Source organism: Chiloscyllium punctatum, chromosome 20 (assembly GCF_047496795.1).
Source record: "Chiloscyllium punctatum isolate Juve2018m chromosome 20, sChiPun1.3, whole genome shotgun sequence".
Lineage (NCBI taxonomy): Eukaryota > Metazoa > Chordata > Chondrichthyes > Orectolobiformes > Hemiscylliidae > Chiloscyllium > Chiloscyllium punctatum.
This window is the reverse complement of record NC_092758.1, coordinates 13,328,948-13,353,714: the sequence shown is the minus strand read 5'-3', so window position 1 is coordinate 13,353,714 and position 24,767 is coordinate 13,328,948. Positions and strand designations below refer to the sequence as shown.

General features: G+C 51.3%; 2 protein-coding genes across 3 annotated transcripts in view; one reads left to right on the top strand and one right to left on the bottom strand.

Annotated features, from left to right (window-relative positions):
* The first annotated feature begins 1,459 nt into the window (after positions 1–1,459).
* mrnip (MRN complex interacting protein) lies at positions 1,460–20,031 on the top strand. Of its 2 annotated transcripts, XM_072590346.1 has the most exons (7): positions 1,460–1,592; positions 11,348–11,407; positions 12,359–12,456; positions 14,098–14,167; positions 15,680–15,831; positions 16,246–16,345; positions 18,109–20,031. In XM_072590346.1, exons 1-7 carry the CDS (start codon positions 1,533–1,535, stop codon positions 18,835–18,837), a joined length of 1,269 nt encoding a protein of 422 aa, XP_072446447.1. In that variant the 5' UTR covers positions 1,460–1,532; the 3' UTR covers positions 18,838–20,031. The 2 variants fall into 2 exon arrangements, with proteins under 2 accessions (XP_072446447.1, XP_072446448.1); XM_072590347.1 differs by lacking the exon at positions 16,246–16,345 and having other exon boundaries at positions 18,109–18,272.
* sqstm1 (sequestosome 1) overlaps positions 19,824–24,767 on the bottom strand; it is a 69,164-nt gene continuing 64,220 nt past the window's right edge. Inside the window, exons 7-9 of the mRNA XM_072590345.1 lie at positions 24,432–24,682; positions 22,486–22,699; positions 19,824–21,199 (exon numbers count right to left, since the gene is read on the bottom strand). Of these exons, the coding sequence (XP_072446446.1) occupies positions 21,042–21,199; positions 22,486–22,699; positions 24,432–24,682 (623 nt within the window). The 3' untranslated portion in view covers positions 19,824–21,041. The remainder of the gene's footprint in view (positions 21,200–22,485; positions 22,700–24,431; positions 24,683–24,767) is intronic.

Genomic DNA, 24,767 nt, shown 5'->3' with positions numbered 1-24,767 from the left:
CTCCCTCTCCCACCCCACCCCCATTCTGTCAGAGCCTCATTCTGGGCAGTTTCCTTCATCTTCGCTGAAATGTCAGTTCCAAATTCCTGGATGTTTCTCCATTGCTCCACTTTACAAGATATAGATGCTCTGATTCTGACCGGTTATTGAATTGAGGTTTCTTTAAGGGAATTGCCTCATTAAGGGCATTGTGGTACATGAACTGCAGTGGTTCAATACAGTGGCTTTGCCACCAAGTTTTCAGGGGTAACTAGGCCTGAGTAACAAATGCTGCCCTAGCCAGTAATATCCATGTCCGATGAGTGAATAAATTAAAAGAAAAGTTTTTAGATAACTTTGTTTTATGGATGATCTATCCCACATGACCGTGGATATCAAACTTGTAACTCTTTTACATGATTGTCACCCTTCAACTTCTTCCTTGAGATCCAATACCAAGCTCATGGTTTACAGAGCTGTGGTAGGCTTCCGATATGGCTCTGAAACATGGACAGTCAACAGCAAACTTCTCAGAGCAGTACCAACAATGCTGCCTGCATGAGATCCTGCGAATCCACTGGGAAGAAAGACACAAATACCAGCGTCCTCGACCGGGCCAACATTCCCAGCATTAAGGCACTGACCCCCCCGCTCCCCCATCCCCCACCGATTGGCCATGATGGGATGGGCACATTATCCGCATGACAGATGCGAGACTTCCCAAGTGTTGAAACAGCAGGCGAGCCTTAGGTGGAAGAGGAAGTGCTTCAGGGATACCCTCAAGGCCTCACTGGTGAAGTGTGGCATTCCCACAGATACCATAGAATCTCTGGCCCAAGACCATCCAAAATAGAGGAGGAACATCTGGGAAGGTTTTGGGCACCTTGACACTGACCAATGGAGAAAATCAGGACCCAGGTGAAAACAGCAAAAGGAGTGCTCCTGCTTCACTAACACCCCACTCACCCCTTCCTACGACTGCCTACTGCCTCAATGTAACAGAACCTGTGGAAGCCGCATTGGTCTGTACATCCACCTATTGCTCAAGCATCCTGAGAGTGGCAGAGAGTCATCCCCATCTGCGAGGGACCGCCAATGAATGACTGCATCCAAGGAGCAGGAAAATTGACGTTTTGGGCAAAAGCCCTTCATCAGGATAGCTGATCTGCCATCCTGATGAAGGGCTTTTGCCCGAAACGTCGATTCTCCTGCTCCTCGGATGATGCCTGACCTGCTGTGCTTTTCCAGCACCACTCTAATCTTGACTCATCTCCAGCATCTGCAGTAGCCACTTCTGCCCACCAATGAATGACACCCACTGATAGGTGGCGCTGTGGAGTCAGGACGCTGGGTTCCTCACAATATGTAGAGGTGACCTCCGTCCGCTTGAGGGCGCTGCCACATGCAGTGGAGGCGGGAACGTGTGGGCCATTGTACGCATGCGAATGTTTGGCCTCCGGCCAGTAGAGGGTGGTGCGAGCAAGGTAGCGCTTGGCGGGAAGCGACAGCGTCTCCGTGGAAACAGCCTCGGGCTGTGAGTGCGGCTCCAGGCCATGGCCCAGCGGTTTCAGGTTTTGCGGTGCTGCTTCTGTAAAATTTACCAAGTTCAGCAGGTAATCGGGAGATCTCCTCACCCTAAACCCCCACCCAAACCCACTCTCAATTCTCCACATAACTAGACCCTCCCACACCAACTGTCCCTCATGCCCTCTGTCCAAACTACACTCCCCTCAATCCCCGTCACCGCTCCCTCACCCCCCCATTCCCATCTGACACACCCCTCCCCCCCACCCTCCCCGCACCACCCCCCCTCCCTCCCCGCACCACCCCCCTTCCCTCCTCCCCCCTCCCCCCCTCCCTCCTCCCTCCCCTCCCCCCTCCCCTCCCCCCTGCTCCCTATTGCCTCCCCACCCCCCTGCTCCCTATTGCCCCCCCACCCCCCTGCTCCCTATTGCCCCCCCACCCCCCTGCTCCCTATTGCCCCCCCACCCCCCTGCTCCCTATTGCCCCCCCCACCCCCCTGCTCCCTATTGCCCCCCCACCCCCCTGCTCCCTATTGCCCCCCCACCCCCCTGCTCCCTATTGCCCCCCCACCCCCCTGCTCCCTATTGCCCCCCCACCCCCCTGCTCCCTATTGCCCCCCCACCCCCCTGCTCCCTATTGCCCCCCATTCCCCTGCTCCCTATTGCCCCCACCCCCCTGCTCCCTATTTTCCCCCCACCCCTCCCACCGCGCTCAATATTCCCCCCCTCCCCACCCCACCGCGCTCAATATTCCCCCCCTCCCCACCCCACCGCGCTCACTATTCCCCCCCACCCCACCCCACCGCGCTCACTATTCCCCCCCCCACCCCCCCACCGCGCTCACTATACCCCCCCCACCGCGCTCACTATTCCCCCCCCACCCCCCCACTGCGCTCACTATTCCCCCCCACCCCCCCACCGCGCTCACTATTCCCCCCCACCCCCCCACCGCGCTCACTATTCCCCCCCACCGCGCTCACTATTCCCCCCCACCGCGCTCACTATTCCCCCCCACCGCGCTCACTATTCCCCCCCACCGCGCTCACTATTCCCCCCCACCGCGCTCACTATCCCCCCCCACCGCGCTCACTATCCCCCCCCACCGCGCTCACTATCCCCCCCCACCGCGCTCACTATCCCCCCCCACCGCGCTCACTATCCCCCCCCACCGAGCTCACTATCCCCCCCCACCGAGCTCACTATCCCCCCCCACCGCGCTCACTATTCCCCCCCACCGCGCTCACTATTCCCCCCCCAACCCCCACCGCGCTCACTATTCCCCCCCACCCCCCCACCGCGCTCACTATTCCCCCCCACCGCGCTCACTATTCCCCCCCCCACCCCCCCACCGCGCTCACTATACCCCCCCCCACCGCGCTCACTATTCCCCCCCCACCCCCCCACTGCGCTCACTATTCCCCCCCACCCCCCCCACCGCGCTCACTATTCCCCCCCACCCCCCCACCGCGCTCACTATTCCCCCCCACCGCGCTCTCTATTCCCCCCCACCGCGCTCACTATTCCCCCTCAACCCCCACCGCGCTCACTATTCCCCCCCACCCCCCCACCGCGCTCACTATTCCCCCCCACCGCGCTCACTATTCCCCCCCACCCCCCCACCGCGCTCACTATTCCCCCCCACCCCCCCCCACCGCGCTCACTATTCCCCCCTACCCCCCCACCGCGCTCACTATTCCCCCCCACCCCCCCACCGCGCTCACTATTCCCCCCCACCCCCCCACCGCGCTCACTATTCCCCCCCACCCCCCCACCGCGCTCACTATTCCCCCCCACCCCCCCACCGCGCTCACTATTCCCCCCCCACCCCCCCACCGCGCTCACTATACCCCCCCACCGCGCTCACTATTCCCCCCCCACCCCCCCACTGCGCTCACTATTCCCCCACACCCCCCCACCGCGCTCACTATTCCCCACCGCGCTCACTATTCCCCCCCACCGCGCTCACTATTCCCCCCCACCGCGCTCACTATTCCCCCCCACCGCGCTCACTATTCCCCCCCACCGCGCTCACTATTCCCCCCCACCGCGCTCACTATTCCCCCCCACCGCGCTCACTATCCCCCCCCACCGCGCTCACTCTTACCCCCCACCGCGCTCACTATTCCCCCCCCACCCCCCCACCGCGCTCACTATTCCCCCCCACCCCCCCACCGCGCTCACTATTCCCCCCCACCCCCCACCGCGCTCACTATTCCCCCCCACCCCCCCACCGCGCTCACTATTCCCCCCCACCCCCCCACCGCGCTCACTATTCCCCCCCACCGCGCTCACTATTCCCCCCCAGCCCCCCACCGCGCTCACTATTCCCCCCCACCGCGCTCACTATTCCCCCCCACCCCCCCACCGCGCTCACTATTCCCCCCCACCGCGCTCACTATTCCCCCCCACCCCCCCACCGCGCTCACTATTCCCCCCCACCCCCCCACCGCGCTCACTATTCCCCCCCACCCCCCCACCGCGCTCACTATTCCCCCCCACCCCCCCACCGCGCTCACTATTCCCCCCCACCCCCCCACCGCGCTCACTATTCCCCCCCACCCCCCCACCGCGCTCACTATTCCCCCCCACCGCGCTCACTATTCCCCCCCACCCCCCCACCGCGCTCACTATTCCCCCCCACCCCCCCACCGCGCTCACTATTCCCCCCCACCCCCCCACCGCGCTCACTATTCCCCCCCACCCCCCCACCGCGCTCACTATTCCCCCCCACCCCCCCACCGCGCTCACTATTCCCCCCCACCCCCCCACCGCGCTCACTATTCCCCCCCAACCCCCCACCGCGCTCACTATTCCCCCCCAACCCCCCACCGCGCTCACTATTCCCCCCCAACCCCCCATCGCGCTCCCTATTCCCCGCCACCCCCCCATCGCGCTCCCTATTCCCCGCCACCCCCCCATCGCGCTCACTATTCCCCCCCACCCCCCCCATCGCGCTCACTATTCCCCCCCACCCCCCCCATCGCGCTCACTATTCCCCCCCCACCCCCCCATCGCGCTCACTATTCCCCCCCACCCCCCCCATCGCGCTCACTATTCCCCCCCCACCCCCCCATCGCGCTCACTATTCCCCCCCACCCCCCATCGCGCTCACTATTCCCCCCCACCCCCCATCTCGCTCACTATTCCCCCCCACTCCCCCACCGCGCTCACTATTCCCCCCCACCCCCCCACCGCGCTCACTATTCCCCCCCACCCCCCCACCGCGCTCACTATTCCCCCCCAACCCCCCACCGCGCTCACTATTCCCCCCCAACCCCCCACCGCGCTCACTATTCCCCCCCACCCCCCCATCGCGCTCACTATTCCCCCCCACCCCCCCATCGCGCTCACTATTCCCCCCCACCCCCCCATCGCGCTCACTATTCCCCCCCACCCCCCCATCGCGCTCACTATTCCCCCCCACCCCCCCATCGCGCTCACTATTCCCCCCCACCCCCCCATCGCGCTCACTATTCCCCCCCACCACCCCCCATCGCGCTCACTATTCCCCCCCACCCCCCCATCGCGCTCACTATTCCCCCCCACCCCCCATCGCGCTCACTATTCCCCCCCACCCCCCATCTCGCTCACTATTCCCCCCCACTCCCCCACCGCGCTCACTATCCCCCCCCCACACACCCCCCCCGCTCCCTCTTCCCCCCCCCACACCCCCGCTCCCTCTTCCCCCCCCCCCACACCCCCGCTCCCTCTTCCCCCCCCCACACACCCCCGCTCCCTCTTCCCCCCCACACACCCCCGCTCCCTCTTCCCCCCCACACACCCCCGCTCCCTCTTCCCCCCCACACACCCCCGCTCCCTCTTCCCCCCCACACACCCCCGCTCCCTCTTCCCCCCCACACACCCCCGCTCCCTCTTCCCCCCCACACACCCCCGCTCCCTCTTCCCCCCCACACACCCCCGCTCCCTCTTCCCCCCCACACACCCCCGCTCCCTCTTCCCCCCCACACACCCCCGCTCCCTCTTCCCCCCCACACACCCCCGCTCCCTCTTCCCCCCCACACACCCCCGCTCCCTCTTCCCCCCCACACACCCCCGCTCCCTCTTCCCCCCCACACCCCACCGCTCCCTCTTCCCCCCCACACCCCACCGCTCCCTCTTCCCCCCACCACCCCTGCTCCCTATTGCCCCCCCGCTTCCTATTGCCCCCCCACCACCCCGCTTCCTATTGCCCCCCCACCCCCCCAGCTCCCTATTGCCCCCCACCCCCCTGCTCCCTATTGCCCCCCGCTCCCTATTGCCCCCCACCCCCCCGCTCCCTATTGCCCCCCTCTCCCTATTACCCCCCCGCTCCTTATTGCCCCCCCACCCCCCCGCTCCTTATTGCCCCCCCACCCCCCCCGCTCCTTATTGCCCCCCCACCCCCCCGCTCCTTATTGCCCCCCCACCCCCCGCTCCTTATTGCCCCCCCACCCCCCGTTCCTTTTGCCCCCCCACCCACCCCGCTCCCTATTGCCCCCCTCTCCCTATTGCCCCCCACCCCCCCTGCTCCCTATTGCCCCCCCACCCCCCTGCTCCCTATTGCCCCCCCCACACCCCTGCTCCCTATTGCCCCCCACCCCCCTGCTCCCTATTGCCCCCCCACCCCCCTGCTCCCTATTGCCCCCCACCCACCCCTACTCCCTATTGCCCCCCCAACCACCCCGCTCCCTATCCCCCCCCACTCCACTGCTCCCTATCCCCCCCACTCCACTGCTCTAGTTATCCCCCCCGCTCCCTCTTCCACCCCGCCACCCCCCGCTCCCTCTTCCCCCGCCACCCCCCGCTCCCTCTTCCCCCGCCACCCCCCGCTCCCTCTTCCCCCGCCACCCCCCGCTCCCTCTTCCCCCGCCACCCCCCGCTCCCTCTTCCCCCGCCACCCCCCGCTCCCTCTTCCCCCCCCAACCCCCGCTCCCTATTCCCCCTCACCCCACCTTCCGCTCCCTATTGCCCCCCCACACCCCATTGCCCCCCCACCCCCTCTGCTTCCTGTTGCTCCCCCAACCCTCTGCTCCCTATTGCCCCCCCACCCCCACCGCGCTCACTATTCCCCCCCACTCCCCTGCTCTCGTTATTCCCCCCCTCTCTATTCCACACCCCCACCCTGCGCTCCCTCTTACCGACCCCCAACCCCCCCGCTCCCTCTTACCCACCCCCCCGCTCCCTCTTCCCCCCACACACACCCGCTCCCTATTCCCCCTCACCCCACCCCCCCGCTCCCTATTCCCCCCCACCGCGCTCACTATTCCCCCCCCCACTCCTCTGCTCACTATTCCCCCCCACCCTCCTGCTCCCTATCCCCCCCAACTCCCCTGCTCCTTATTCCCCCCCCCACCCCCGCTCCCTATTTCACCCGCTCCCTATTCCCCCCACACACCCCCGCTCCCTATTCCCCCCCACACAACCCCCCGCTCCCTATTCCCCCCCACACAACCCCCCGCTCCCTATTCCCCCCACACACCCCCGCTCCCTATTCCCCCCCACACAACCCCCCGCTCCCTATTCCCCCCACACACCCCCGCTCCCTATTCCCCCCCACACATACACCCCACTCACTATTCCCCCCCCACACACCCCCGCTCCCTATCCCCTCCCTATTGCCCCCCCACTCGCCCTCGCCCCCCACCCCCACTCCCCCGTCCCCACTCGAACCCTGTTCCCCCCCCGTCCCCACTCGAACCCTGTTTCCCCCCCCCCGTCCCCACTCGAACCCTGTCCCCCCCCCCCTCCGTCGCCACACCCCCACCCCCCAGTCGCCACTCCCCCCCCCCCCCCCCCGCTGTCCCCACTACTTCTCTTTCCCCACTGCTGCGCCCACTACTTCTCCCCCCACTGTCCCCTCCCCTGCCCCCCCCCACTGTCCGCACTCCCTCCCCTCCCCCCCACTGTCCGCACTCCCTCCCCTCCCCCCCACTGTCCGCACTCCCTCCCCTCCCCCCCACTGTCCGCACTCCCTCCCCTCCCCCCCACTGTCCGCACTCCCTCCCCTCCCCCCCACTGTCCGCACTCCCTCCCCTCCCCCCCACTGTCCGCACTCCCTCCCCTCCCCCCCACTGTCCGCACTCCCTCCCCTCCCCCCCACTGTCCGCACTCCCTCCCCTCCCCCCCACTGTCCGCACTCCCTCCCCTCCCCCCCACTGTCCGCACTCCCTCCCCTCCCCCCCACTGTCCGCACTCCCTCCCCTCCCCCCCACTGTCCGCACTCCCTCCCCTCCCCCCCACTGTCCGCACTCCCTCCCCTCCCCCCCACTGTCCGCACTCCCTCCCCTCCCCCCCACTGTCCGCACTCCCTCCCCTCCCCCCCACTGTCAGCACTCCCTCCCCTCCCCCCCACTGTCAGCACTCCCTCCCCTCCCCCCCACTGTCCGCACTCCCTCCCCTCCCCCCCACTTTCCGCTCTCCCTCCACCCCCCCACTTTCCGCTCTCCTTCCACCCCCCCACTTTCCGCTCTCCTTCCACCCCCCCACTTTCCGCTCTCCTTCCACCCCCCCACTTTCCGCTCTCCTTCCACCCCCCCACTTTCCGCTCTCCTTCCACCCCCCCACTTTCCGCTCTCCTTCCACCCCCCCACTGTCCGCTCTCCTTCCACCCCCCCACTGTCCGCTCTCCTTCCACCCCCCGCACTGTCCTCGCTCTCCCCCCCCCACCTCGCACTGTCCTCGCTCTCTCCCCCCCTCGCACTGTCCTCGCTCACCCCCCCCCTCGCACTGTCCTCGCTCTCCCCCCCCCTCGCACTGTCCCCGCTCACCTCCAATTTCGTCTCCCCCACTGTCCCCACTTCACCCCCCCCCACTTCACCCCCCCCCACTTCACCCCCCCCCACTTCACCCCCCCCCACTTCACCCCCCCCCCACTCCACCCCCCCCCACTTCACCCCCCCCCACTTCACCCCCCCCCACTTCACCCCCCCCCCCACTTCACCCCCCCCCCCACTTCACCCCCCCCCACTTCACCCCCCCCCACTTCACCCCCCCCCACTTCACCCCCCCCCACTTCACCCCCCCCCCACTTCACCCCCCCCCACTTCACCCCCCCCCCACTTCACCCCCCCCCCACTTCACCCCCCCCCCACTTCACCCCCCCCCCACTTCACCCCCCCCCCACTTCACCCCCCCCCACTTCACCCCCCCCCCACTACCCCCCCCCACTCACCCCCCCCCACTTCACCCCCCCCCACTTCACCCCCCCCCACATCACCCCCCCCACTCACCCCCCCCCACTTCACCCCCCCCCACTTCACCCCCCCCCACTTCACCCCCCCCCACTTCACCCCCCCCCCACTTCACCCCCCCCCCACTTCACCCCCCCCCACTTCACCCCCCCCCACTTCACCCCCCCCCCACTTCACCCCCCCCCACTTCACCCCCCCCCCACTTCACCCCCCCCCACTTCACCCCCCCCCACTTCACCCCCCCCACTTCACCCCCCCCCACTTCACCCCCCCCCACTTCACCCCCCCCCACTTCACCCCCCCCCCACTTCACCCCCCCCCACTTCACCCCCCCCCACTTCACCCCCCCCCACTTCACCCCCCCCCACTTCACCCCCCCCCACTTCACCCCCCCCCACTTCACCCCCCCCCACTTCACCCCCCCCCCCCACTTCACCCCCCCCCCACTTCACCCCCCCCCCCCACTTCACCCCCCCCCCCCACTTCACCCCCCCCCACTTCACCCCCCCCCACTTCACCCCCCCCCCACTTCACCCCCCCCACTTCACCCCCCCCCACTTCACCCCCCCCCACTTCACCCCCCCCACTTCACCCCCCCCACTTCACCCCCCCCACTTCACCCCCCCCCACTTCACCCCCCCCCACTTCACCCCCCCCCACTTCACCCCCCCCCACTTCACCCCCCCCACTTCACCCCCCCCACTTCACCCCCCCCCCCACTTCACCCCCCCCCCCACTTCACCCCCCCCCCACTTCACCCCCCCCCCACTTCACCCCCCCCCACTTCACCCCCCCCCACTTCACCCCCCCCCACTTCACCCCCCCCCACTTCACCCCCCCCCACTTCACCCCCCCCCACTTCACCCCCCCCCCACTTCACCCCCCCCCCCACTTCACCCCCCCCCCACTTCACCCCCCCCCCCACTTCACCCCCCCCCACTTCACCCCCCCCCACTTCACCCCCCCCCACTTCACCCCCCCCCACTTCACCCCCCCCCACTTCACCCCCCCCCACTTCACCCCCCCCCACTTCACCCCCCCCCCACTTCACCCCCCCCCCACTTCACCCCCCCCCCACTTCACCCCCCCCCCACTTCACCCCCCCCCCACTTCACCCCCCCCCCCACTTCACCCCCCCCCACTTCACCCCCCCCCACTTCACCCCCCCCACTTCACCCCCCCCCACTTCACCCCCCCCCCACTTCACCCCCCCCCCCACTTCACCCCCCCCACTTCACCCCCCCCCCCACTTCACCCCCCCCCCCCCCCACTTCACCCCCCCCCACTTCACCCCCCCCCCCACTTCACCCCCCCCCCACTTCACCCCCCCCCCCACTTCACCCCCCCCCCCACTTCACCCCCCCCCCCCACTTCACCCCCCCCCCACTTCACCCCCCCCCCCACTTCACCCCCCCCCCCCACTTCACCCCCCCCCACTTCACCCCCCCCACTTCACCCCCCCCCCCACTTCACCCCCCCCCCACTTCACCCCCCCCCCCCACTTCACCCCCCCCCCCCCCCACTTCGCAAGTTCACACCAACCTTCCAAAGAGTATCCCACCTAGACCCTTTCCACTACCCTATTGTCCTGGCTAATGCACCTAGCCTATAGATCCCTGAACACTATGGGCAGTTTAGCATTGCCAATTCACCTAACCTGCACCTCTGGATTGTGCGAGGAAACTGGAGCACCCGGAGGAAACCCACGCAGACACTGGGGGAATGTGTAAACTCCAAACAGATAGTCGCCCGAGTCTAGAATCAAACCTGAGTCCCTGGCACTGTGAGGCAGCAGTGCTAAACACTGAGCCACCGTGCCACCCTAAACAGTTTTAACAGAATGTTACCCGGATTTAAATACTTTAATTATGAAGACCACTTTCTCTTGTATCCCTTTGTGTTTTAAAGGGTGATTTGTTTCAAGTTTTATGCGGTGGAGAGAGTGAAATTGTTCTGGACAATGCATTCATTCTAAATGAAATAAAGGAAAACACTCACTTAACATTAGTTATACCATTCAGGGATGAAACCAGGAAGCACTTCTGATGCAAAGCATGTTGAAGATCTGAAATTCTGTCAACCAAAAGACTGTAGATGCTAGAGATCAATTTAAATCTTTGAAACTGAGAGGCATGTTTTTATTAAATAAAGGCAGCAAGAAATGGAACAAAGGTGTCTAAATTCATCGAAGTTGTGGATCAGCCATGATATAATTGATATAAATGATATAAATCTGAAGAAATGATGAAGGTGATGATGAATGATGAATCATTCCTAATGAAGAGCTTATATTCAACATCAATTCGGATGCTGTCTGACCAGCTGTGCTTTTTCATCACCACACTTTCGACTCTGATCTCCAGCATCTGCAGTCCTCACTTCCTACCTGAATTCTCTGAAGGCCCTATCTCTCAGAGTAACAGACATAAGTATAATGAAAATACTGATATCTTTCTCAAAATGTATCTTGCCCAGCAGAAGGTAGCTAATGTGTTCATTCTGCCTGTGTTAGCTCTTTGAAAGGCCTAAATGGTTAGTTCCACTCTTCCTCCTACCATGTAACATTTTTCCTTTTCAAATATTTACAAAAACTCATTGAATTTGCTTCGCCTTTCTGTATTGTTTTTATTTAATATGTATTTTACTGAAATGTTTAATTGATATTGTCTGTGCAAGGTTAAGAAGAACAAGAAGTGGAGCTGCAAATTGTGTGAAGCAAAACAATCAGTGCTGAAGGTGAGGATGTTGATTTTAATGCACAGAATGCAGGAAGAATCTCCATTACATCCACATTGCATAACATAATTAGCAAAAAGCAAGACAGTAGGCAAGAAGTCTCCGAATAAAGTAGAAGGTCAATATGGATCTGGCTCTTAAAATCTGACAGCACAGGAGAAGGTAATTTGGCCAATTCCCTCTTTCAAAGAGGCTCTTTGCCCTACTCTTTCCCCCTCATTCTGCACACTTCACCTAAAACAGATGTACACAATACGCTGGAGACAATGGTCTTTCAGCAATAGCTGACCAGTCTATGAAAATGATGAAGAAAAAAAAGCCAAATTCATCATTCAAACAAATTTGTTTGCCTCCAAGTTGCCTCATAATCTTTTTGCCCCTTTTAACCCTTATTCCAAACGCTCTTAAATGTAATCAACGTATAATCATTGGAATATGATAGAGTGCTCGTATCTCTGTCTGTTGTGGCCCATTGGCCTTTTACCTCTAAATCAGCTCAGAAATGCATGTCAAATCCGGCTGATACATCCATGCAATACTAAAGAAGTGCAGAACTGTGAGAGGCGCCATCTTTAAATGAGACTATAAAGCAAGGCCTATTTCCATTCCCTCAACTGGATGTAAAATATTTTATAATATTGCTTGAAGAAGAGCAGGTCAGTTCTCTCTGTTGTACTGACCGATATCTATGACTCAGCCAACATCAGTAAAAATCGATGATCTGGTTATTTATCTCATTGCTGTTTGTGGGACAATTTGTGTGTTAACTGGCCGCAATGGTTGCTCCATTACAGCAGTGAATAAATGAAGTATTTTGGTTGTTGAAAGATTTTGGGAATGTTTTAAGGATGTTACAAAGGATACTGTATAATCACAGTTTTTCCTCTATCTCTTCTGAATTCAATTTTTCCTCATAACTTTGTGATTTGATATGATATCCCCCCCCCCCAGGTTTATGGCCAGGGCTCAGGTGCTGACTGTCGACGACATGTGCAGAAGTTGAACATGCTGCAGGGAGAAAGGATGCAGACAGTGGAAGCAGCTGCTTGGTAATCTCGTTTCCTCATGTTTTCTGGATTGATTAAACAATCTGTAGAATGATAGAGTGCAGAAAGAGGCTTTCAGATCATGGCAGCTGCATAGACTGTTTGGAAGCTGGTCAATTAGTCTGTTCTCCCCTGCCCTGTCTCAATAGCCTTGCAGACCTTTCTTTTTAAAATATATATTCAGTTGACCTTGAAAGTTGCTGTTGAATCTGCTTTAGGCAATGCATTGTTGATCATAATTGGCACGAAAACCTCTTAACCCTTTTGCTAATTAACCAGAGCTGAGTGAATTGGCAAACTTAATGATTCGAAGTTTTTGCCACTTGTTAACTCTGTTTCCCTTCCAGGATTCATGCCAGAGTGCGGAAGGAAGTGGAGCACAACCCTTTTTTTTAGGGTTTTTAATTTTTAATTTTCTCAAGTCCCGATTTTAAAATTTCAAGTGCTCTTTACTCAGTCTCTCTAACTCCTTTATCAGGTGATGCAGTCACATTGTCACAATGTATTTGATATGTGTGTTGACGCATACAGTGTTTGGATCTCACAAAAGCAAAATTAGAAGAATTCATTAACACTCTCAATGAATATCAACCCTCCATTAAATTCAAAGCAAAAGCATGTAAGGAAATCATTCATTTCTTAGGCACTACCATATTTAAATTGATACAAGACAACAGACACAGGTTAGCAAAAGTTCATTATTTAAATAACTGACACACTTCTATATACAAATCATCATGAAACTGTGCACCCTGGTTCTAGACTCCACAACCAAGGGAAAACATCATCCTTGCACTTAAGTCTGTCTAGCTCTCTTAGAATTTTATACATTTCAATCAGAGACCCTCTGTTTCTCCACAGCTCTAGAAATTGCTGCTCATTTCCCCTCTATATCTTTTGGCATTATTTTAATTCTGTGACCTCTGATTACTGAACCAGAGTGCAGGGAAATGGTTTCTCCCTACTTGGTCTGTCAAAATCCTTTATAATTTTGAACACCCCAATTATAGCATCCTACAGATTTTTCTGCTATAAGGAGAATGATCCCAGTTATTACAAGTCCTCCATATTACTGAATTCTTTCATATTTGCCAATCTGTTGGCAAATCTCCTTTGTCATTCTTTCCAATGTTTTGATATACTTCCTAAAACGTGGTGCTCGAAATTGAGTCCAGTAGTTCAGTTGAGGCTGAAATAGAAATATTCTTTTGTAGTGTCAATCTCTCTAAGGTATGCTGAGGTGTGATTCAATAGGTTTTAGCCCTCCCCAACATCCCTCCTTACAGATGAGTTTGTTTGACTGAGAATTACTCCTGTCCTCACTATAAACTCACAAATTCCATCAAAATTTGGTGAATAGTATTTGGGACCAGGAACTTTGCCTGATTTATACAGTTAATGAGAATTGCAATCAAACCAAGCAGGTTCCCTTCCTTACAGTTGTGACTGAGTAAGGTATTTAAAATAATCTTTATATTTTTTTTTATTTTTATCTGTCACATTCCAACCAATCACCAGATTTAATTTTACAATTTAAGTTCAACTTCACAACCTCTGGTTGGGTTTGTACTCCTGATTTATGAGTTTCTGGTCTGTAATAATTGACTTGACTCACTTTTCATTTGTTTTCTGTTTTGGTGACAGCACCATTGAGGAACCAGCATTTGCAAACACTGACTGTAACTGCCAAAGACTTTGTACAGTGAGTGAACAGGTGAGAGAACTCAACATGAGCAGTAGGCTTAATTTGGCACTCCACCCTAATTGATCTAAATCGATGTGGGTGTTTGCAAAACCCGTAGCTGCTGACTTGTATTTCATGCTGCATATCTAACACTGAATATCGGCTAGAGGTGGCTTCCTCGATATTAGAATGCTTACCTATACTAAGTTCAATACAGGCAGTCCTGGAATTACAAACTGGTCCTGTTCTGGACTCTGTTCGCAAGTCGGTTTGTACATAAGCTAAAATAGAATGGATGACACTATAATAGTGTATAAAGGAAACGCTTGTATGTCAGATCTTTAAACTTACATCCTTCCATGACATCATTCATAAGAATGAACGTTATAAGTTGGATGTTTGTAAACTGGGGTTACTCTGTGTGAATCAATTTATTTCATGTTTAAGGGGACCTGGCTAATCTTGACAATGAGTCACTGAAAGCTAGCATGCAGGTGCAACAGACAATTAGGAAGGCAAATGGTATGTTGGTATTTATTGCCCGAGGATTTGAGTACAAAAGTAAAAGAGACAATTGTACAGAGCCTTGGTGAGACTACATCTGCAGTATTGTGTGCTATTTTGTCGTCTTATTTAAAGAAGGATATATATGCTATAGAAGGAGTACAACTAAAGCCCACCAGATTTGTTCCTAAGATGGTAGGACTGTCCTGTGAGGAGAAACTTAGGAAACTGGCTTAGTATTTTATATAATTTAGAAGAATGAAAAGTGATCTTGTTTAAGCAGACAGAATTCTTACTGAACTCCACAGAGTAGATGCAGAAAGAATATTCCCCCTGGGTGAGGTGAGATATTTATAGAACCAGGGACACTACTTCAGAATAAGGGGTCTATTATTTAGGATTGAGATGACCAATTTCTTCACTTGGTGACTGGTGAATCTCTTGTACCTCTGAGGTGGAGGTTCAGTCATTGAGAATGTTCAGGACAGAAATTGTTGGATTTCTAGATAAGTAAAGGTATCAAGGAATCTGGGGATAATTGGTAAAATGACATTGATGGATCAATGCTGATCTGATTGAGTTGTAGAGCAAGATTGAAAGGCAAACAGCCTACACCTCTGATCCTATGTTCTGCTCGTAGAATTAGTGGGCTAGTAAAGATCCGACTAGGTATTGATAGCAGGTTCCCTTTCCTGACGAGTTTAGTGAACCATTTAGATTTTTAGTGACAATTCATTCATAAATTGTCAGATTTATTTAATTCAATTTCACCACTTGACATGCACGCTTTGAATTGATGACCTGTCATAGTCACTAATTTGTGGTATCATTATTGCTATTTTGTGGGAAACTATTGTGAGCAAAAAAACTGCTGGATTTAGCTTCGGCATTGCATGCTGTAAACCAAATCTGACTTTTGAAGCAAGTTATCTTACTTGCTTTATAAATTGTATGAACTGAAAGAATCTTTATTTTGAAGTGAATCTGTGGTTTTATATGACACCGTTGACATGTTTCTTGCATAATGTTCACTCTCAGTTGGAGAGCTCAGCCAGCAGCCGCTGGAGTGTTTATTTGGACCAGACTCCCATTATTGACGCATCAGATGAAGGAGGAAAAGAGGAAGACATTGTATACACGGATCGCCAGCAGTTCCAGGCAAGTGTGAGGAATGCCAACAGGAATAGAAGGTGAGAGATCAGATGGTAAAATACCAGTCCAAGTACGTGTTACATCACATGGGTATGCCACAGTCAGTTGTGCCGATTGTCTCAGCCCTTGATTTAACCTAGGGCAAGGAGCTAGGGATATTCTGTCTTAGTCAGAAGTGGCTGCGTTTCAGGGACTGAAAATTCCTGTTCCTGATAGCAATGCAGTGAGCCACAGTTTACTCTCAGACAAGATAGGAGCTAACTTGGTTGTGACATTCTCCTATTTGGTACCTCTAGCTGTGCTGGAAGAAACTAAAGTAGTGGAGTGGGCTATCCACAAGGTTGGTGGGAGTATGCTGGTGGTGCGGAGTGTTTGTGTTACTGTGGATAAAGAGTTATTCAGTTTAAAGACTGAAGAAAATGTGTTGGAATGTTTTCTCTCTTCATTCCTAGCAAACGCAAAAGGGGATTATGTACCTCAAAGCAGCTGTATGGAAACCGTACTGTGAACAATGAAACAAAGTCCTCTCAAACAACCATGGGTCATTATTTGGTGAGCATTTGACTGATATGAGATGTGGATGCCTTGTGATTATTGCTGGTAAAGCTTGTATGTATATGATTGTTGAAAACAGTTGGGTCCGCTCTCTCTTCCCATCCCAGTTTCAGTTGCTGTAGGTGTTGATAAAAACGGGAACGGATCATTGGATGGCAGTGGAATGGGCGAGAGGGTTTTATTGGTTTTCTGTTCCGATATGCTGTCATTGCCTATCAGTTCCACCAGATGGAGCATCTGATAAAAGCAGCACACTCACTCCCTTTCTGGGGGTGGGAGAACAAAACTATAGGAAGGACAATGTAACCTGCCTGTTGGAACTGTGGTGAGGCCAGTGCTATGTCTAGGTGCAGAGTAAAATAAATTCTATCTGTATTTGAGTTGTATGAGTACAAATGGCTTTATCTGAATCTACTTATTTGGTGCAATTTGCTACCTCTGAGCAACCTGGCTGAGATTAGGAACTTCTGTGTCTGGAGAAATTGTGTAGGTAGATTTGTCTTAGCAGTTTTAGCTATACTGCTGTGCCCTGTTATTAATAAAAACACATAAAATGCTGGAAATACTCAGTAGGCTAGGCAGTATCTGTGGGAAGACAGAATTAAAGCTTCAGAACTAGATGATCCTTGTCAGAGTTCTGGAGAAACACTACGTTATATAATACAATGGTTTCTGCCTCAAATTTTCCTTGTAAGAAATGAATCTGTCCTTTTGCTCTCTGGGTGGCAACTTTAAATGGATAACCGTTGTCCCTGACATTTCAACCAGGGGACCTAACTTGTTCAAATTCAGCTGAGAAGAGCTGACAAACTTCTATTTAAATCCATAGTTGAAAAATGTGCTTTTCTCAAAAACTGAAAATATTTAAAATTGCATGCTTGCAGCTTCAGCCTGGTTCAGTGGTTGGCACTCTGCCTTTAAGTTATGGTTTCAAATCTTACAGCAGAATCTTGAAGCATAAAATTTTGGCTGGTACTCCATGCACTTCTGAAAGAATGATGCACCATCACAGGGCCACCTTTCACATGAAGGGTTAACCAAGGCACTGACTGGTCTCTCAGGTGAACACTGATTCATGGTCGAAATGTGTGGTGCTGGAAAAGCATAGCAGGTCAGGCAGCATCCAAGGAACAGGAGAGTCGACTTTTTGTGCATAAGCCCTTCGTCACATTCCTTAGCCTGAAACGTCTACTCTCTTGCTCCTTGGATGCTGCCTGACCGGTTGTGCTTTTCCAGCACCACACTTTTCGACTCTGACCTCCCACATCTGCAGACCTCACTTTCTCCTAGACACCGATTCATGGCTCTACTTTGAGGAAGAACAAGGGCATTCTCTCTGATCTCCTGGCCAGTATTTACCCCTTAATCAGAATTGCAAGAAATGAATCATCAGCTTGCTGTTTGTGGAGTTTGCTATGTGTAAATGAGTTTTCTTCATTCAACAGTGACTCCACTCGAAGAGTACTTCATAGTGGCTGATACTTTTGGGAAATCCTGAAGTTGTGAAAGGTGCTATAGAAATAACTATATAGAAGTCTCTTTCTCTGTTTGTCCACAGATTACTAAGCAATTAAGACATGTTTGTAGCTGGGGATTGTGTTAGATTACGAATGAGATGGTCTTTAGGAGAGTTAGGGACTAATGGATGAAGTTTGATGGGAGGTTAGGGGACTAGAGGTATGGATTTCAGTTCCCAAAATTAACCTTTATTGTTCTTGGTTTCTCATGTGTAATTGTGCTGGTGTTTTTCTCTGTCCTAGAAATGCATGAACTCCACACCAACTGAAGGAGGAAGCAGGTGTCAAGAGATTAGGAATACAGGAAGGAACAATGTTTCTGAATCCAATCCAGTGACCTCACTGAGCGATAAGAGCCAGCATGAAACAATCACTTACCCAACTAAGCAACAGGATTTGCAGGCCTCTAGGTGGGATAGATTCCTGCCACATAGTACTGCAGATAATGATGAATTCTTCAATCAAGGCACTAATAAGGCTGAGGGATATCTAACCTGCACGGGTTCTCCCTGCACTGACCAGCTCTCAACACATTCTGTTATTGAAGATCACAAAACAGATGTGGATGGTTTTAGTGGTTTGAGGGTGGATTGTAATGGCTGCCCAAGTTCACCACAAATCACTGGAAGAGTTACAGAGGGAACTATGACTCGATCACTCACTTCTCTGGAATGTGTTGAAGAAGACATGACTATGTTGAGTTTGCCTGAACTTACTAGTGATGTGCATAGACTCAGCAATGTTGCATGCAGAGCTGTACCAGCAGTGCACGACCCTTTCCCTACATCCATGCATGATGCCCCTGGAGTTTCAAGAACTTTAAAGTCAGGGCATTCTTTGCCCCCTCAATCTCTACCAGTACATCAACTTTCAGTTTATGAGAAACGCAGTACAGCTTTTGGATTCCAGGCTAAGCAACCCACCTGCTTTCTGTCCCTCTTTCAGACAGAGGAGGATTTTGATGATGTGTGAATTTTGATTTTCCCCGTCCCACTGTAGGGTCTGTGGCTCAAAGTGAGGGCACCTAATGCTGTAACATGCAATATGTATTCTTTTGTAAACAAATCTGCCATCAGATTTTCAATGCAACTGTTAATAAAAAGTGAGAGAGAGATTATTTCAGGTAGTGCTGGTGAGAAACAGCAGTTGTCTCGATGGGTAGTACACTTGCCTCAGTCAATGTTATGAGTTTAAGTCCCACTTCAGACACATTGATGGCATTGTCACGTTAACACTTGAAGTATAGTGTTGAGGGATTGTTAAAGATGGCATCTTTGTGTTGCAATTTTAAATTGAGGTGCTCTCTCTACCCTCTCAAGTGGCAGTAAGAGATTCCACAACACTTTTGCAGAAGAGTAGGGAATTCTGAGCACCACTAAAATATACTGTCTTCATTACCATGTATCAGTATTGGGAGATTTCAGTGTTCAGATTGACATGTTTTCTGTTACAAGAGAGAGAGAGTAGTTTTTGTTTAAAATTGTGTAGTGTATAGCCAGAGATCAGGAAAGATACTATATTTGGGGTTTGGCTTAAATATTTTACACCTTGATTTTTATGCTTTTAATTTGGGGTAGTTTGAATTAAGGTAATCTGTAAAATAAATTAAAATATTTCAACATAGCTAGTTCTCCTATATTAATGCTGTGAACTTTTTTTCTGATTGTGTGAATAAACCTAGGGACAGACTAAGTTTATTTCCTTCAACTGCCATGATTTAAGATCACGCATACTCAGAGCATTAGGCTGGGCCTTTGCATTATTAGTTGTGAGAGATTTGACACCACCTCTGTTACATCAATTCATTAGTGCCACTCATGTTCTTTTGCCCACATATGGTGTGAAGGATTGTAAACCCTTCTTCAACTTCTCACATTAAATAGTGAAGTATCTACCATGGTAACCAGAGATTGTGTGAACACCTTCAATTTTTTCAGTAAAAAATTTCAATGGCTTAGTGCTTTTTAAAATGCAGTTTTTATTGCAGAGAATAACAAAGTACAGATTAAATTTCTAATGCTCAGTTATAACATTTTAAAGTGCTTTCTACATGGGGGGGGGGGGGCTGAGATATTCTGAAACCAAACAGATATCTTATCACATGGTGCAAGTGGGGGAGGAGAGAGAAGTGTCAAGAAAAATAAAAGTTGTCTTTAAAAATTCAAATTTAAGTCAACATACTTTCACTGACAATACTTGGATAAAATGTCAGTATCTCTAATTTCAGCTGTGCTAATTCTCTTCAAAGATTGTATTTGGCCTGACAATAATTCCTTTGACTGCACCTAGAAATTTTAAACTTCTTCCCCACATTATTGTTGACCAATGGAGATCAGGAGGCTTGCGGCCCAGGCAGTTGAATTTATGGCAGTTGCAATGGAGCCATGTTTTGTGGTTACCCCCTTTTAACATCTGGTGTTCAGTCCCTATTGAGAGTGCAGTGTCATATCTTGTTGATAGTGTAGCCAATTGTGTTTCACCACATTACAGCTTCATACTTGCTGTGTTGAGTGTAATGGGGGAAACTCCGTAAACTGTGGCCATAGTTTTCTAGGAAGTACTTTTGAAATTATTAATGAAGCAATTAACTTTCCATTCTCATTTTCCTCCATGATCACTAGAATATTTTTTGGTCCCAACCACACATTCACAAGTATCGATGTTTTGTGTTTTTCAAAAATAAATTCAGCTCTTGTACCTATGGACTGATTGATAGTTACATCCTAAACTAAGAGACCATCATAGACACCATTAATAGCAACTTTCATCAAAGTATGTTGCTTCTATTGCATACATCCCCAAGTTCAAAGAAATGGACCCAGTCTTTGATCAAACACAAAGTATATTTTTTAAAAATGCAGTGAAGTAACCCATACTCCCAAGTTTAGTTCATGTGTGGAGGATTTTATAAACCAACAGGGGGCTAAAAGTAACTTACAGAAAAATGAACTACCAAAACTAAGTTGCTGGAATTCTTTCCCAATGCTGGGAAAATATAGGTGTGAAATAAAATAGCGGCCACCAAGAACCTAGTCGGCCCTTATAAAGCATTCTAAAAGTAGAATTGTACAGAAGATGCAATTAACTGGGATAATAATTCATTGAGAAAAGCAGCAATCCAATAACATTGTAAAGAGAAAAATGTTGCTCATTGAAGCGGAAAAAAAATCAGTGATTTATTGGCGAACTGGCCCCTTTGCAGGTTGCATAGCATCCAGCGCTGCTCCAATGTCACACTGCTTGGTCTGCAAGAGCCGAGTCAACCAACCTCCCTCATCATGAAATCCCATGGACAGCATTTGTGAAAGGGCTTCTATCAGGCATGGTTCTGCATCTGGAAGGAAACAAGTGTTACCTCAGAATCCTCTCAAATAACCTCTTGACCCAAACAATACTACAAGCAATGGTTAAAGTTGAATAATACAGGAGACATTAATGGGACAGCAAGATTTACATACAAAAAAAAGTGTAAAATAGTTCAGGATTTCCAGCACCTGTAGTATAAACAAAAGCTAGAAAAATCTCATTGCTTGTACAGTAATATTTCAGCTCAGGTGAACATTCATCAGAACTGAAGAGGAGACACAGGCAGGAGCAACAAAAAGACAATGTAGTCAATGATCGGGGTGGGGAACAGAGGAGATTGAACAACAACAAAAAAAGTCTAGACCAATTGAGAGAAAAAGCCATCTGGTTCATTGATAGGGAGGGAAATTGCCATCTTCACAGTCTGCTCTACATGTGCCTCCAGACCCACAGCAATAGAATGAGTCTAACAATTGGGGTAATCAATAAATACTGGCTGAGTCAGTGATGCCCTCATGCCTGAAAATAAAATAAATAAAATGCTAGAGTGATTAGTAATTACTCCTTAATTCTGGCAGCATGTTGAGAGAGAAACATTTGGAATCCAGAATGAGTCCAAAGGAATTGCAAAGAAAAAAAATGGATAGCAGATCAGTTATCATTTTATGGCTGATGGAATGGATGGATTAATTCATGAATAGTGGAACAGGCTCAATGCTGAATGGTCTGTTTACATTTCTGAAGTGATTTAAATCAAAGTTTTTACATGTCTCTGGAGAAGGTGGGACTTGAACCTTGACCTTGTGGCTCAGGAGGTAGGGATAGAGGCACTACAGCACAAGAGTGCTGTAAGGACCAACTGATGTCCCTAATTTCTGGGTCTGGGTAGTTAGTGAAAAGGTTAGCCACAAGATCTGTATAGGGTTCATAAAGTCAAGTTTAAAAATCAGGATCTTGTCAAAATTTGAAGTAGCTTCACAATTGACTTTGAAATTAATGAATTCCCCATAGAACAAGCTTGAAACTCGGGATCTTTATAGCTTGCCAACTATAGCTAGCAATTAAATAGCTGTCTTTATTTTAGGACAGAATTCCCCAGGCATAATCACAGAACTACATGTTGGGGTGGTGAAGGAGAGAGAAAGGATGTGGAGTCAAAGTTCAAGTATCCAAGCAGAAAAGTATGCAAGGACAAAATGCAAAAGCAAAGCAGATCATGAAAGAAAGTTCATTTTAGTTCTTCACACATGCTGTCAGAGCTACTAAATATTTTTAGTATTTCCTATTGACTTCACTTAGGAACTCTCCACTTACCCTGTGGAAGATGTGGGTACAGAGCTGCTTCTCTCAATCCAGTAGGTCCCAAATCATAGGAAGTTAAATCTTGTTGCTGGACTAAGGGTTGCCCTTCCTCATGATCCTGCAAACGAAGTTGCTCCAGGGACTGCAGTTCACCAGTTGATGGATCGACCCCTTTGTCTGACAGATGAGTCCATTCCTCATCAATATTACTGTCAACACTGGGTGTCTGTTAAAAGGGAATTTTTAATGTAACTTTGTACTTTTGTTACTAAATTAGAGTTTTACAAGAGCAGAAACTATTATCTTTAAAAGTTAACTTCCTAACTCTTAAACAAACATTTGTTTTTAAGTCGTCATTAATTAGCACTTGGTCTGAAACAAAGTCATTAAGATAGATAATGATGCTTCCATAATAGTTCAACTTAGGCATTATTATGAAACCACCCAACCCAAAAAAGGTATCTAGGTTGCACTTGGAAGAGTTTAAATTTAATTGATTTTAGCCAAAAGGAGCACTTGGGTCACTACTTTTGATCACACAACACCAGGTGATAGTCCAACAGGTTTATTTGAAACCACAAGCTTTTGGAGCCTTGCTCCTCCTCAAGGTATCTAGTGACAGAGTATATATCGAACGCTGATCTACCATCTCTCACTAACTACCTGAAGGAGGAGCAAGGCTCCAAAGGCTTGTGGTTTCAAATAAACCTGTTGGACTATCACCTGGTGTTGCGATTTTTGACTTTGCTCAACACAGACCAAACACCAGCACCTCCACATCAGGACTACTTTAGATATAGATGTTCTTGAAATGAAGACAAAAATTTCCAATCTAGATCAGAAAAGTAAATGAGAAAAATAGAATTGCATTGAAAAATAGAACTGTACCTTTCATTGACATTAAAGGTATAAAGCCCTTCACATTCATTTTTTAAAAACAAAAAGAGGAAAAACAAATGTAGTCTTGTTTTCAATGTAGAAAACAAGGCAGTTGCTTATTTGTAAAGATTGCATAATAATAAAAAAAGGCAATGTCAGTTGTGCATTGTGAACAAAATATTTGCCAACACGAGTTTTCAGTTGGCCTAATTTCATCATTCAAGATAGACTTTTTTTTAAAATCCATTATATGGACATCCCAAAGAACTGATGCCAATTTTGCTTATTTTGTTGATGGGATGTGGGTGACACTTGCTAGGGCAACATTCCTAATTACCAAAAAGAGGCAGTTAAGAGTCAACCACATTACTGTGGGGTCTAGAGTCCCAAATCAACCAAACCTAGTAAGGATATCAGATTTCCTTCCTTAAAAGATGTTAGGTCAATGTTGGAATTAAAGAGGAGTTTAGTCTTGCCATTATGATTACAAATTGCAGCAAAGGGCTTTATGAGGATCTTGAGAGTGATCCTGTTAGGATGGACATTGCATGCCTGAATAACACTAGGCTAATTTCACTCAAGGTCAGCAGTGAAAATGTAAAAAAGGTAATGAAGGGCCAGATCCATAATTAGGGATGGGCAGTGTATGTTAAAATGTTTGAACCTTTTAATAAGGTGGATTGTGGAACAATGGGAAGCTATATCATTACAGTAGCAAGCCACGTGAAACAGCTGTTCAGTTTGAAAGGTACTCTGCAAACTTGGAAGTCAACATTTATTTTCTCATACATGGACTCTTTTGGCCTCAGGATTTTCTGCACTACTGAATGTGAAATTAAAAGAAAACTCAGGTTATGTGAGCAGTACCAGTCACTATTTCCCTCCAATGCTTATCCCCCCCACAGCAGTAGTTAACCACTACCATGTCTTGGCATATCTCAGGATATACAATGACTCCCGACCTTGCCAGTGACACCACATTTCAAGAATAAATATTAAATACTCTCAGCGTGAAAATATGGAAGCTTTAAAAAAAAAGTTTATTTTCAAAAACTACTGAGTAAAGTCACTTCCTTTACCTTGGACTGTACATGGTTAGGGGTGAAAGTCTCACAGGAACCTTGATTTGTGGCAGTCTGGTTCACATCCATGATCACAGTCTCATTCTGCTCCTGATTGGAGCTGGGAGTTGTTCTGGTCTTGGTCTTGTCAGCAGATGGTGGACCAGAATGCACACTGTTACCTGTAGAGCTGGGCTGACTCTCCATTGGACACTCAGTAGCTTTAAAGCGTTGGCCCCTGTGCTCCACGTCAATATCAACATCAATACCTGCAATACAAGAGACCAACTTCTGATTCTGATGTTAAAAATATGGACTTAGAAGCACCATAGACAGTATAAGAAAATGATTTAC